Below are 15130 nucleotides of genomic sequence, written 5' to 3'. Positions count from 1 at the left end.
AACAAAATGACAGCAACTTGTCTGTTCCCCTTCCCCCAATTCCCCAGAGCTGTTCCCATCCCCCCAATTCCCCAATAAAAATCTTTAAAAAAAAAAGAAAAAGAAAAATGATATTTAAGACTGAGATAGTACCATGACCCAATTTAGAAAATAAGTGCTTAAAAGGGTTTGTAGGTTCAATTACATTTTATAAACCCACTGACTTTTTTCCTGAGGCTATTAGAGTTTCTTTTTTCGGTGTTTTACTCTTATTAATCTGTCGATTCACAGAAGGCTTTCATTTCTTCTTAGGTCTCATACAATGTTACAACTTAAAAACAATCAAATCAAACATTGTATATTTTTATATAGTGCCACTATGGCTCCTAAAACATGCATTCTTGGATATTGTGCTGAAAAAAAATTAATGAAACTAGTTTTCCTGAAATGCTTACGATCCATTTGATTGTAAGTTGAACCAAGCTGTTCAGGAGTACACAGTCTCTCTTCTGGAAGGCTTTCAAAGGACACCATATTTTTTTCATTCTCCCTTAGGTACAGGAGACCAAGGCCAAGAATCATTCCTAAAGGGGCTTGCACTCAGACCACGGCCTTCCAAAACTTTTCATTACGTGTTAGGAAGCCAAGCTGCACCAGTGTTTTGGATGAGGTAAAACTCCTCATTAAATGCCTATCGCCCTACAGAGACATTTCATAACACCTTGGTCAACTGCATGGTCTTAGGCACAAAACCTGAGGTGTGTAGTCGAGGGACCAGTTGCTTTAAATCTAGAAGGTCTAGGAAACACCTTCAGCAAGGAACTTGAACTAAGGTCAGCTGTTCCCTTCCTGCTTCTCATACATCGTGTTGAGATCAAAAGTCCATCTGGCGTCTTAGAGATGCTGATTCAAGTCCCATCACACAAAAACTATTACTGTAGTTCTGTCTTAATGTAAAATCACCTCAAATGTACAGGATTAAGCTATGAAACAGTCCCCTTTCTCATGCCAAATGGTGAGTCTGCCATGAAAAACCATAGCACTTAAGGAAACACAAACGCTTCCTACCCTTTCCTGCTTTGTCTTTGTCCTTCAGCCTAGAACTTGCAGTGCCATTTTGGGGGGTCCTTTTCGGCAAAGGCAGTTGGAGGATTTGAGAGCATGAGAGATACGGCAAGGATAAAAGGTAGAAAAACGATCCCTGAGAAGTCAGGCATTGCTCAGCTCAACTCTCTCTGCTTTCATGGGCAAAATAAACACTACCCAGTCAGAGAGAGGATTACCTACAGGAGGGCTAAGAAGAGGATTTTTCATTGTAGAGAATTGTTATAATTAGATGAATGAAACACTGTTCTGGTGGACCAACAGCCGAGCAGCGGAAGTAACTCGGAAATTGGCGTCTTATTTGTGGTAATGGAATTTCCCTGGCAGTAGCAAAGCATACAATAACGATTTATATTCATAATGTTCTTTGCAATTACATTATCCATTTCATAGATCAGTCCTTTTGTTACACTGGAAGGTAAAGACAATATTATCGTCCCCTTCTCCCCAGGAGAGAAAGGAGGGGCTCAGGAATAAGCGAGTCGTTCAAGTTCACAAGCCTGGCAAGTAACCGCGCTAGGACTCGTTCTGGATCCTGTGTCTCCAAATCCTACGTTCTTGCCATTCTGCTGTCTGAGAGCACTATCTGCAAAGAGGAGCGCTGAACACAACACACTCACATTCTGTGCTGCAGCCTCCACAGATCTGGTCCCCAGTGACGTTCCAACATTCACGGACCCAAATGCCCAGAGTGAAGACTGCTGGGAAGTGAACGGCCCAGCATCTGTTTGCACTCACACGACTAACCACGTCTTTGGATGGATGCACCATGCCAAGGCATTGCTCTGTTTATTCATTAAGTTGAAATAATACTGTGAATTCTTACACAAGCTCATTAACTACTCACTCTGCTTCCTCAAAGAGATTCCCAATGTTTTTCAGCGGCTCCGCGGCTGGGCTCTGGGCCAGGATGTCTCTGATCTCACTGACTTTCTTCTCCACCGAGTCCACCGTCTCCTGGTAAGGACCGATCACACCGCTGATCTTCAGGGCTTGTGCTTTCTCCAGGAACTTCTGGGTCCTGTTGGTCAGCTCAGTGATGATCAGGTCCCAAAGAGCAAAGCACTGGTGGCAGGGAGTGCAGTTGGGGAAGACCCCCGAGTACCCTCGCGTGCACTTGTCACAGCGTGGACCCTCGACACCCTCGACGCAGACACACTGGCCGGTGGACTGGTCGCACTGCGGCGTCTCAATGCCCCTGGGGTCACATTCACAGGCTAGAAGGGGAAACAGCAATGCTCGCTCATCTACTGGGTCACACAAACCTCAGTGACAAAGTCTGGCATTTAGAATCCTCAGCCACTGTTACAATGGGAAGGTGTCAGCCACTGATGACCATTTACCAGCGGCTCTTGTACAGGCTGCAGCGGCTTCCCCCAAAACATGCGTTACCTCAACACTGGCTGACCCCTTAACAATAATAGAACACAAACCTTTCTTTGTAAGGCAACAGTTCTGTGCCTGGCCTTGTAGAACTGGTTTACATGCATCGATCACGCCGTTTAACCCTCTCAATAGCCCTGTGGGACAGGTTACCCGCCCCAAGTTTTACAGCAAGGAAATGGCTGAACCAGGACTCAGATTTAGCACTTGGCAACTCCAGAGCCTGTGCTTTTAAGCTCTGTCCTGCCTCTGCCTTCCTTTGGATCCTATCAGTACAGACAATTCAGGTGACATCCTGATGCTGTGACGCATCTGGCCTAAGATACAACACTAACGAGCAGCTCCTAACACACTTCACCCTACCTGGCCCCCAAACAGAAAGATGAATACTTGGAAAAAATGCAATAAACTTGAGAAAATGAAAACTACATCAGAAAGAAGTCCCAGGAATTCTAAGTATCTAGTTCAAAGGCTTTCAGCTATGTGTAATCTCGCTTGTGGGTATCTGCCATTGTGATAAACACCCCAGCACTAAATACGTAGGCTCATAAAATATCAGAGTGATGGAAGGGACCTGGGGAGCCACTCAAGTCCCCATCTCTCGCTGGCCCAGTGAGGTTGGCATTTTAGGTCAAGTTCAATGGTACAGAGTCAAATTGGCATTCTTGGCCAATGGACTGTGACTGAGATTACTTGTCACAATGCCTGTGCACTGAACCATGGCTTTGAGTCTCAAATCTCAGGTGACTAACATTTTATATCAACACTTGACATTTCTGAGTATTTGAATAGTGTTTGAATAACAAAAAGCCTGTACACACACCTTATCTCTGGCCTTCAATCCTTTCTGGAAAAAGGTGGGGTAAATAAAAAAAATAATGACAATAAAAAACCAAAAAACTGGGCCGGCCAAGTGGCACGCTGGTTAAGAGTTTGGGATGCCAGCTCTGAGCAGCAGGGCCCCGGTTCAGATCCCACTTGAAGGGCCAGCGATGCTGCGCCCTCTACAGCTAAGATGGTAAACAATAGCTCGACCTGGAGCTGGGCTGCCGTGAGTTGCAGGCAATGGCGTAGGCTGCAGTGGGGCTGGCCGGCAGCAGGCGTTAGCTTTCATGAGCTGCTGTGAGTGGCTCTCCAATGGCCGCGAGCAACTGCCTCACCCAGGAAGAGTGCAATGATAATACCAACATGGGCCAGTGAAGCGATGTCCTCCACAACTAGACTGAAGAACAAAACGACAGCAACTTTTCTGTTCCCCTTCCCCGATTCCCCAACGCTGTTCCCCTCCCCCAATTCCCCAATAAAATCTTTAAAACGAACAAACAAACAAACAAATCCCAAGTATCTTATTTTTCTAACTAGACTGAGAATTCCAAGGGCAGGGGTCCATCTTAAACCATTTTTCCATTCTCAACACCAAGCACAGGGTTAACCTGAAAACTGGAGCTCAGCTATTGTTGCCCAGTGAGGCCCTAACCTCATTTCGGTACAGGCTTGCAAGGGACATTTACATGCCCCTATAAAAAAACATAATCCTCCTAAAACGTCAACTGAGACAAAGCACAACAGAGTCATATTCCCTCAAACACCTTTATAAAATCTTCTTGGGTCACTAGCTATGATCTGCCTCTGAAAGACTTTCTAACGCAACACCTTCCAGAACCAGTTTCACTGATGGCCTGAGAGCTGCTCGCAATGCCTCAACCCTCTGAACCCAGAGAGATGTGTTGTGGCCTGTCCCGTTCCTTTACTTTATCTCTCCATTTCCCTTGTTGGCCAACTACCCTCCAAGTTCTCGAGCAGCAAGTGTGAGGAGCACAGCGCTGTGGTCAGAGCACAGCTGTGGGCTCAGGCGGCCCCGCTGAGTCCTGCTCCCCACATCCCAGGTGCGTGGCTCTGGGCAGTAAGGGGACTGAGTCACCGTTTCCACATCTGTAAAAAAGGGATACTGATTACACCCACTTCATAGGTGTGCTTCCAGGATGAAATAACTTAATTCTAAATTGCTTCAAGGAGTGTCTGACCCACAGTAGGCACTCAGTAAATGTTTTTATTACTGTTACGTGCTGTGTCCATGCAAGAGTCAGGTGGTCTCCTGCTCAGGGACTTGCTTGGTCATATTTCCACTGGACAAACAGGAACAAGTTATCACACCTTCCTTATGTTTATCTTTTTATATTTCTGAATAACATTGTGATATTCAAATATTTGAAGTGTGGGATATTCTAGTTTTCAATCTTTAGGATTTAAAACATGTATGTATATAGCATTCTCTTGGTGCCTTGTGTTTTCAAAACTTTTCTCCCTGAAACATATTGTTTCTTTCCAAGCACTTCAGGCATGCGTCATGTTTCCTATGTTCTTCTGGGGCATTCTCATGAGTCACGAAGCAGCATAGGGAGCTGGGGGATACAGTTAAGTGTGCTCCCGAGATCATTAGTTCTAGGACACGTTCCTGGAAATAAGAGTTTCATAATCAAGTAGGTCTGGAAAATTCTACATCCTCCCCTTAAAGATTCTAAACAAACATCAGCAAATTAAAGACTCAGAAGAGGTCTCTGGAAATAACCGTTTCACATTTTTTTACCCAATTATATCCCAAACTCATTTGACCATGGAATTTTTTCCAGTGGAATGCCTAGTAACGCCCCAGAGATTTAATGAGGAAGACTTGGGACAACCACTGCCTTCATCAGTTTCTAAGATCAGGAGAATGAGGAGAACTTAGATGATGCTGTGTCTGAAGGCTGATGTTGTTTCGACTTCAGAAATGGATTTCCATTGCATCTGGTAAAATTAAGCCATCTTCCAAACAGTGAAAGTTACCTGGGTCATCTTGGTCCTTGCCTCTGAAACTCAGGCATGCATCAGAAGCAGCTGGGGGGTTCATGAAACATGACTGCTCCCCCACTCCTCCACCCCCAGGTCTGGGATCAGTAGGTCTGGGGTAGGGCCTGGGAATCTGTATAACAGCTGCCAGGAGATGCTGAGGTGGGGGGTTACTAGATGCCATCTTGAGGCGTACTGATTGTTCTTTTCCCAGCTGTTCCAGCCTTCCTCTTGTACGTTAATGTGTGTATGTAGGGGTGAAAGAGTGTGTGTGGACTGCAGCAGTCATGCCTTTGGAAGTTCAGCCATGCAGGCTGATGCACAAACCTAAGGACCTGTGTAAACAAGGGTCCTTAATGATGCCATTTAATCAATGAGCTTCTCAGTCTGCCCCTGCTGCAGGCCCAGTGGCAGCCTGTGTAGGGTCTAGGGGCCTCAGGAGACTGTACCATCCCCTGCAGGCTTGAGACTACGAAGGCAGGCGCTGCACATGCTTCCAGTTTGCTTAGAAAATTATTGCTTTTCCATAGATAATGCAAAGGTATTATTAAGTTTAGTCCTAAAGAGGTTTTCACCAGATTCATGCTTGGGACAAGGAAATGTGTGCATGTGTTTATGTTTAATTTTCTAATAAATTTTCATTCATTTCATTGGTAAAGGCATGTCTTACTCTCATTCTGTCATGGACATCTTTGAGGAGGAAAATACTGGCCCCAAACTGTAGGGTTTAAAAGGCAAATGCACTCCTATTAAGGTTTGCCTCATTTGTCTTGTATATAACCACATTTTTTTCCCCATAGGAAAATATTTAGCTATGACCCAAGTCTTTCTAGCATATTGTTACCAAGGTAGCACCAGAAAGTCTAAAGTTGCACCCCCCAACAAACCATTTCAACGGAAAGATTTGCAATTGAAGATATATTTGGCAATTAACTGCATAATTTGAGAAAAGTGGTCACATTCTTTTCCCATAGCTCCATCTAATTTTAGAGGATACCTATTCTTGTCCTTTCAATCTCTGGACTCTGTCCCTTGTCCCTTTAAGACCAGTACTCTGGAGGGCCCACAGAGCTTCAGCTCATTCCAGAAGACAAGGACCGGTTCAGCTGAACTGACCAACAGCCCTTTCCTTCTATTGAAAAGGAAAGAGTCAAATTACACAGATTGGCTGGATTGTAGTTTCATCATTGAAAACGTCGACCCTGAACTTTCTCTGGAAGGATACCAAATGACTACTCTAACATGCATTAGGTTTTAATTTCAAACGGAAGCTGGGAAACTGCTAAAGCTCCTGCGGGTATGCCTCCTTCCCTACCTTATTGAGTTTCCAGAACGGCCTCACTAATGGGATCACCAAGGAGGCAAGCACTAGGTTCACATTTACCACCTTATAAAAAGAACCCCCAAGAGTTTTTCTGATTGAAGTAGAAAGGCTGCTTCTCACCTGACAATTTAAAACTTCACGGACACTAAAATGATGAAGGAGACACTCCAATTATCTCTCACACTCCCTGGGATCTATGACATTACAGACTAGCGGTTCGGGCAGTCTCCACCAGGTCCAGTGGATTTTCTCCTCTCCAAAGGGAAACAGACAGGGGTCCAGGTGGGCCTGCACCACAGCACTGCTTTAAGGGATGGGATTACTGGGCAGAGGATCAAAAACTTTCTCTTGGAAAAGACAGTGTGCATACCAAAAATGAACAAATCATGAAGAGGAAGAACAGCATTTTAAAAATGAGACAGTAATCATTTTATTTTTTTAACTGAGCCATCCTGCCACCTGTTGGCAGCTCAGCGGCTGATCAGCTCAGGCTGGGACTTGAACCGCTGTTGCTCAGAGCTCGCACTCTTGAGCGAGCTCTTAACCAACTGAGCCACTCGGCCAGCCCAAGACAGTAATCATTTTAATGAGCCATAAGAATTCTACCTTCATCTGCAAAAATATTCTTTGTTATGTGGTCAGGAGGTTTTCCTCTATTTTTACTAAGTTTTCTCATCATTTAAAACAGGACCTCTGAAAGGTAGGTGAATGAAGAATATTGCATCCATTTTATAAATCTTGAGGTCCAGAGGAAACACTAGCAAGTCAATGCCAGAATGGGAAATAGCCTACAGACCTCTTTACCAGTAGGTATAAGTTTTCTGCTTTTAGCCTCCCCTGCCCACTGAAGAAAATCCATCCTCAATGACTTGGCATCCAAGGCTTTTTACAGTCTGGTGAGACCAAATCTCTCCATGACTCTACAGTAAGATGGTTTCCCAAGGGTGCCCCCACCCCCTTATGCAGGACAGTAATTCCCTCTCTAAATACCAGTGCCCTCACTTGTAGTGTGTCTTTGAGCAAGTCACTTCACCTCTCTGAGCCTGAGATTTCTCAACTGTGAGATAGAGATGATGCTCACCCACAGGTTGTTTGTGGTAAGGATAAAATCAAGAATATGCATGTAATAGCCCTGAAAGTGCTCAGCACACAGCAGGTCCTCTGTAAATGGCCACTGGAACAAACCTTTCCCATGAAACCTTGCCAAACAACTCCAGTTCCTACAGGTCTTGCCTCTTCTGACAGTTGAAAAGGTCTGCACCACGTGTTTCCTGCCTCCTGCCATCACATGACTTTACGCACCTCACTTCCCCAGGGAGCCTTCAAGTGCCCCCCGTTCAGGTGGCAGCTCTTCTCTTCTCTGCTGTGTCCCTGCCCCACAGGCACCAGTGTGCAGTACTCTGGGTTGTGCTGGTTAACTACCTTTCCTTCTGAAACCTCAGTGTGCCTGGGGACAGAGAAAGAGCTACATCCTATGGTCAGGGAACAGGGCCCATTCTCTTCTGCCATGGACCCTGTCTCAAAGGGACCTGGGACTCCAGGATTTGCTCATGCCAAACAGTCTCCTGATACTTTGCCTAGGCATTTCCATTTTACTATAAGCAAGGGAAATTTTAATACTCTTTAATCTCTTAAATGTGATTTTCTTTCTCTTTATATCCTCTACCTCCCTCAGCCCCACTTTTTTCTTAATAATAGAACTCAGCAATACAACTTCGGTTTTGAAGTGAAAGTTAGAAAATGACTATTATCTCACCAGCAGAAATGGGCTGGCTGTCTGGTCCAGGGTCAGCAAATCTTTTCTATAAAGGCCCAGACAGTAAACATTTAGGCTCTGGCAGGCCACATGGTTTCTGTCATGCTACTCAGATCTGGCCGTGCGCATGAGGCAGCCTTGGACGATACGTAACGAACAGCATGGCTGTGTCCCCGGAAACCTGACTGACAAGAGTGAGCTGGATTTGACACACGGTCATAGTTCGCCTACCTCTGGTCTAGTCCAGCACTTCAGGGCGAAATTCTGTGCTTAGGATCATCTAAGACAAGCCTTCCCTCTCCTAACCAAAGTATGTGTGGGTACTCTAAAGAATCAAATTAAATCTGATGTCCTGAGTCACACTGACAATAAATAAAAAGGTGGATGATTGTCAATGAATTCCAGGCTGAGAAAAGAATACAAACACTGTAAACATTTATGTCTGAGCAAAGAAATGGACTTAAAAAAACACTCGGAAACAAAACCCCAGCTTGATGGCCTCCGCCCAGCACTTCCTACCTATGCCCCACATTTCCAGCTTTTCTGGGGTTAAGAGACACTGGCCTTTCCCAAGAGTCAGAGGCTCTTTGCTATCTATGAATCAACAGAAAGGTCCTCATGTGACCCTGTGACTCCTGAGGGGCACAACGCAGGGCTCCCAACTGAGGTTTTCTCTGGCATGTTCAATGGTGGGTGGATGACATTCTCTCCCCATCCCAGCACAGTGGTGGGCTTGTTCAGACTTGGCACGACTAGCCAAGAGCCCCAACCCATCTGGACAATAGGAACATTCAACAATTTATAAGTTTGAGGCTCGACTCATTTTTCTTTTACATAGCTACATTTTTTCCCCCATAAGAATAGTTAGCTATGACCTAAATCTTTCTATACCCTTATTGTTAAGGAGGTGGCACCAGAAAAGTCTAAATTTGTGCCCTGTTCAACAAAAAGGTTTGACATTGAGGACTGGCAATTAATTATGTAATTTGAGAAAAGTCGTCACAGTCCTTCCCCACAGCTCCATCTAATTTCAGATGACACCTATTCTTGTCCTGCTGATCGCTGGACCCAGTCCCTTCTAGCTTTTGTCCTCCCATTTCCATTTGTGACTACCTCCCAGTACATCTACAGCCCTGAACGCCATCTGTTTCTACATTTTTCTCCCTACCCTCTCAAATCTTACTGGTCCTGCGCCTACCGCCCTCCCGCACACACAAGCCCTGGGGCTGGCAGTGAGTTCCCATTGTTCATCAGTTCTCACTCTCTCTGGGTGCTTTGTTAAGTTAGGAGCGTCTTCACAGGGTGTCAAAGGCACTGGGGTTCCAATGTTTCTAACGGAACGGGCTGACACTTCTGGATAAAATGAAGAAAGGAGCTGGCAAACATGGATGCCACGGATTTCACTCTTTGGAAAATGTCTAAAACATGATCAACTTTTGACCTAAACCAGTTGATACTGTTCCTATAAGCCACAATTTCTCTGGCAGATTGAAAGCTGGAAGTTTAAAGAAAAGATAAAAGGGTAAGGGGTAAATTTCTGAGTACTAAATGAACAATTCTCTGATTGGCTCTGACTCTGGGTAACAGGCCTTTCATACTAACAAAGCTTAGATAGAGCGAAAGGTCAGAAAGCTTTGGCAGCCAAATCTATTTTTCCAGTGACACATGCTGATAGAATCAGGCTATAAGCAATGATAGAACCATTATCTGGAGAAAAATCACATCCCCGGGGCACTCAGGCCATTACAAGATTGAGGAATTTAACAACAGTGGTTAGAACTCGAGAGAAGCCAGATTTCAGGCAGGGTTTTACTTGCAGAAGAAGGCAGCTTGGAGCACGCAGTGCGCTGAATGTCAGAGCCCTTCTAGGGGAAGTGAGAGCCTCAGCTCCCTTTAAGAACAAACATTTGGGCTGAAGGATGATAAATGAAAAAGCACCTGTTTATTAATACAGCAAGCATCATCTCTTCTGTGGAACAAACCTTAATCTAATCTAAGATGTCGGTCCAAATCCTTCTGGCTAAATTGGAAAAGGCTCAACTGAAAAAAAAATAATATGCCTTTTGTTCTGGTCTTGACCACTGAAATTTTCCTGCCATTAGTGAACAGTCTGTTGACTGAAGGAACAGACAATATTTAGGCTTCTGACCTCTGATAGGAAATCCTGAGTGAACTGCTAACTTGAAGATCTGTGTTATTTCTTGCTACAGTTGTATCCAAAACCAAAAAAAAGGTCTTTTTTTTTTTTAGAATCCAACAGGGACCAAGAATTTCAGATGTGTAACAAAGAAAATATATCAAAGAACAAATATGAAACTATAAAAGATGTTTATCCATAGTTATAAACTTAAAACATAGAGATGAAAACAGAAATAGGAAAAAAGAAGGAATAGGAAAACAGAAAAGAAAGAATCTATTAAAATCTTTTCTGTAAATGCTTTTACTTTAAGATCTGAAAAGTAATCTGGCAGGTCATAAAAAAAATTGCAACAGCAGAAAAATTAAGCAATCTTTATGATTCATATGATTTTACAAGTTTTTGTTCTTAAGAAAATGTCAGGTTTCCCCTTCTGGACCTATTTGATTATAAGCCTAAGTGGGGCTCTGGGTTTTATTTTCATTAACAAACCTGGAGCTCGTGTCATCTATTTGCCGTGTTGTTCACAGAGGCGCTATGACAACACACTGCAGTTCCCACTCGTGGGGACATTACACGAAGTACAAAAGCTGAGGGTTCTGTCAGCACCAGAGTCTGCTTGACTCACTGGAATCAAATGATCTTATTCAAACAACCATTCAGCTCTTCATGTACTGACGAGGAAGCTGGCCACAAAATACTGTTCACAGGGGGGATAAAAATCAATTTAACTGAAATACCTGATTCATATAAGCTCATTTGGGTTAAAAGCATTTCAAAAAGCAACTTTGTGTGTATCTGTGGTGTGTGTGTCTTTCTGCACAGAAATAAACAAACATTATCCCTGGAGAATGGAGCTGCAGACATGAGCAGGTCCACTCTTTACTACCCACACTTCTATAGGGCTGGACTGTTAGATTTTTAAATTTTTTTTTAAACAATGAGCAGCATGAATTTCCTTTGTAATTAGACAGTTTTTTATAGACAAATTAATTTGTGATGCACTTTAGAATTTACAAAATGACCTTGCAGACATCTGATCAAGTACCACCCCGAGATTGCCCGTGGCCTCACCTCGGCACTCCATGTTGGGGTCTCCCCAGAAGAGCTCCTGGCACTCGCTGCAGGTGCGGCCTCCAAACCCAGGCATGCACTGGCACTGCCCTGTGAACTGCGGCCAGAAAAAAGACCTTGGTCAAGAGCGGCTGAGGGGCAGAAGCCAGCCTGCACTTGCTTTTTCAGCGGCCAGTTAGGAAAAGTGGGACTCAGCTGTTTGCCTGAGAAGGCCTCCACATCCTGGACGAGAAAAGGGATTTTTGCTTCTATCCTGGGTGCTGAGGGCCCCGTGCCAGCATCTCCTAACTGCTTTACTGCAACAGAGGTTGGAAAGGCCCAGAGTACATTACCATTTATTTACGTGTTTCTTCACAAATCAACTACAAGCCGAGGCCACCTGGGACTCCCTTGCCGTGGGGAGCCCTTCATTCTGAGTATGCATCAGGAAGCGAGCACTGTTTACGATGCTGCACATGGCTGTTTGTTCCTTTCAGTATGCGTGGCTGAGAAAACAGCCTGACTCAGCAGCCCGGGATTGAAGAGAAACAGCGCACCCCTTCCATTCTAATCTGAGTCTACAGCTGGGGCCTTATATTAGAATGCTATGGGTGCATCAGATGGGACCTCCCAAGACGGTCATGTAGTCCCAGCCAAGGTGGATAAGTGAAAGCTGACATCCAGTCTGTGCTGTGCCCTGTGGCAGGGCTGCAACGGGGTGCCTTTCTCTAACTGGGAAAAGAGCTGTCTCTGAGCTCATAAAGGCCCCTTTCCTTATGCCATGACGGCCACACCCCAGTTGGAGCACCTCACCTCATTACAAGATGGCCCGAAGGAATGAGCAGTGTCACAGCTGCACGGGTCACACCCAGTCCCACTGGCCAGGTGCCAGGCATTAGGCGCACAGCGGTCACAGTTCTGTCCGACCACATTAGGGAGACACAGGCACTGGCCAGTGGCTTTGTCACACTGGCAGTCAGAGCCATTACAGTGCTCCTGCACGGTGCCCAGGTAATTGCAGACACACTCTGAAAAAGACCACAGATTTACGTATATTGTCACATTTATAAAATACACAGGCAGTGTGCAAAGATGAGTGCCATCCCAACAGCTAGGATGCCTCTCTCCAGATTTCAACCTGGAAATGCAAACAAGCCGCGGAAGGAATGGAGGTGATAAAATCTATGACTGTTGTTCTTCGGAAGCTCTGATGATGTTCTACATAGTTCTGACATTTCCCAGGCAGATGTGCCTAGCAGTATTTTCAAAATATGCAGGTGTGATAATCTGCTGGGTATTCATTTTAAAATTCAGGATTTAGGGCTGGCCAAGTGGCGCATTGGTTAAGAGTCAGCTTGGGATGCCAGCTCTGAGCAGCAGGGCCCCGGTTCGGATCCCATATGAGGGCCAGTGATGCTGCGCCCTCTACAGCTAAGATGGTGAACAACAGTTCAATCTGGAGCTGGGCTGCCGTGAGTGGCCGGCAAGCGACTGCCTCACCCAGGAAGAGCCAATGATAATACCAATATGGGCCAGTGAAGCGACGTCCTCCACAATTAGACTGAAGAACAAAAGGACAGCAACTTGTCTGTTCCCCTTCCCCGATTCCCCAACGCTGTTCCCCTCCCCCAATTCCCCAATAAAATCTTCAATAAATAAATAAAATTGAGGATTTAACTGGAAATAATACAGAGTAGGTCATTGGAGTTGAGATATTTAATGATTTCAAGCTCTTGGCAGGGAGCAGCAGTAATGGATGTATCAGACATAGCAGGTAGAAGTCCTTTAAGCTACTAAGGCTTGAAGGAATCCAGTCCTGCTGGTCCTCAACATTCCACACGTGTTTGTATCAATAGAGGTGGGGTCTGGGGGCTGGCTGGGCAGCAGCAGCAGGAGGAAATGCTGGCTGATTTCTCAATAAGAGAGAAATACGGAATCTGAAGGAGACTCTAGAGATGTCACTTCTTACTTTTCCTTAAACTGGAAGGCTCTATCCATCAATGACAGAGAAAAGGTGTGGACCAGAGTATCTAGGATCAACGGGTCCTAGCCAATCAGTTCCTGGGCAGAACATAAAATCACACTTTATTGGATGGCATTTATCATGGTGACAGCTACATAGTTTTCCCTTTTGGTTGTCTCTCTCAGGCACTGAGTCACATCTTGAGACTTCAGTCCTTCTAAAAAATGAGGATGTGAAGAAAAAAAAAAAAAAGATCAGTGTTATCTTCCTTTTGCTGAAAGTGAAATTTTACCTCTCTGAACAAGTGTATTCCCAAAGGAAACAAATCCCAGAAAAATGAAATGCCCCAACGCAGAAGAAAGTGGAAACCATTCTAAAGAGTGGGCAACATGAACGTGCGTCTTACTCCGACAGTCCTGCTGGAGGGCATCCCCGTAGTACCCGAATCGGCACAGCTGGCAGTGCTCCCCTTCCGTGTGGTACAGGCACTTGAGGCACCTCCCCGTCTCCTTGTCACAGGCTTCTGGGTCTGTTGTGTCAATGTTGTGGTGACAATGGCAAGGCTGACACGTCCCCCCAACGTCCGAGGGATTGCCAAAGAAGCCTGCGGCACAGCTGTCGCATCTGGAACCTATTGTCCAATAAAACCAAGCACAACACCTTTAGCTCGCTGACAGAAAGGTCGAGTCCATCCACGTTCCTGCCGAGAGAGCCAACCCAGGCTGGCTGTGCTCCTCACAGCACCCGTGACTGAGCCTGGGTGACCACATCACCAGGGGAGAGAAAACGGCTTCTAGTTCAAGGGGAAAGAAGTCTTCTGCCCCCGTAACACTGCCTCAGCCCGGCTCAGAGGCTAAGTGGGACACAGGCGGCTGTAAGAGTTCCAGCACAGGGACTTCAGCTTATCACACAGGGACGCAGCAGATTAGAGGCTCAGTAACCATCTAGCAGCATAAAGCTTAGCTTGGTGTTATGTCCTAATCCAAGAGTTATATTAACTGAAAAATCACTGCTCCTGCATGAAAAATAGGGTCCTTCATGATGACCAACTTCCCTGTCTAAGAAATCCTGAAACTACAGGCAAATGTTTACTGAGCTATGGATAAGCATAACTAGTACTTGAAAGGGTGGCATCAAGGATGAACTAAAAGGGAGTTTATTTTCACACCTCACTATACTCCTTGAGTGCTGACAGATAACAAACAATGAAGAATGTACTAGCATTGACTGATTCAGTTACCTGGGGACCCCCAAGATGGCATTCTTTTCTGCCCACTGTTGGGCCACGTCACTACTTTAAGGCTCTTTAGCTAGGAGTTGGACAAAGGAAAGAAGTCAAATGTACATTAACCTTTCTGCTGCCTAATAACAGAAGTGTTCACAGGGATTCATTTATGGATTTAAATGAGCTTGCTCTCATGTTCTGTATTGTCACATTATCAAAGAGACTCAAGAATTACTCTATCCCAAACAGGAAAAGAGCATCTTTCTAGGTTCCCTTCACTTTCAATTAAGGATTATAAAAATGAAACTGAACTGGCTCACTCTTCACGTCTATTTTCATTAACTAACTTATGAAGATGCCTCTTTTCCTTCCAGAGT

The 15130-nt window shown here is 45.0% G+C and overlaps 1 protein-coding gene across 1 annotated transcript in view; it reads right to left on the bottom strand.

The window, feature by feature from the left end:
- LAMB1 (laminin subunit beta 1) overlaps positions 1-15130 on the bottom strand; it is a 76679-nt gene that overhangs the window by 17722 nt on the left and 43827 nt on the right. The window contains exons 23-26 of the mRNA XM_019626049.1: positions 13935-14159; positions 12379-12593; positions 11587-11683; positions 1931-2300 (exon numbers count right to left, since the gene is read on the bottom strand). Coding sequence (XP_019481594.1) covers positions 1931-2300; positions 11587-11683; positions 12379-12593; positions 13935-14159 — 907 coding nt within the window. The remainder of the gene's footprint in view (positions 1-1930; positions 2301-11586; positions 11684-12378; positions 12594-13934; positions 14160-15130) is intronic.

This window comes from Hipposideros armiger, unplaced genomic scaffold (genome assembly GCF_001890085.2).
Source record: "Hipposideros armiger isolate ML-2016 unplaced genomic scaffold, ASM189008v1 scaffold_655, whole genome shotgun sequence".
Classification (NCBI taxonomy): domain Eukaryota; kingdom Metazoa; phylum Chordata; class Mammalia; order Chiroptera; family Hipposideridae; genus Hipposideros; species Hipposideros armiger.
The sequence above is the reverse complement of the archived record's forward strand: the minus strand, read 5'-3'. Positions and strand labels throughout refer to the sequence as shown.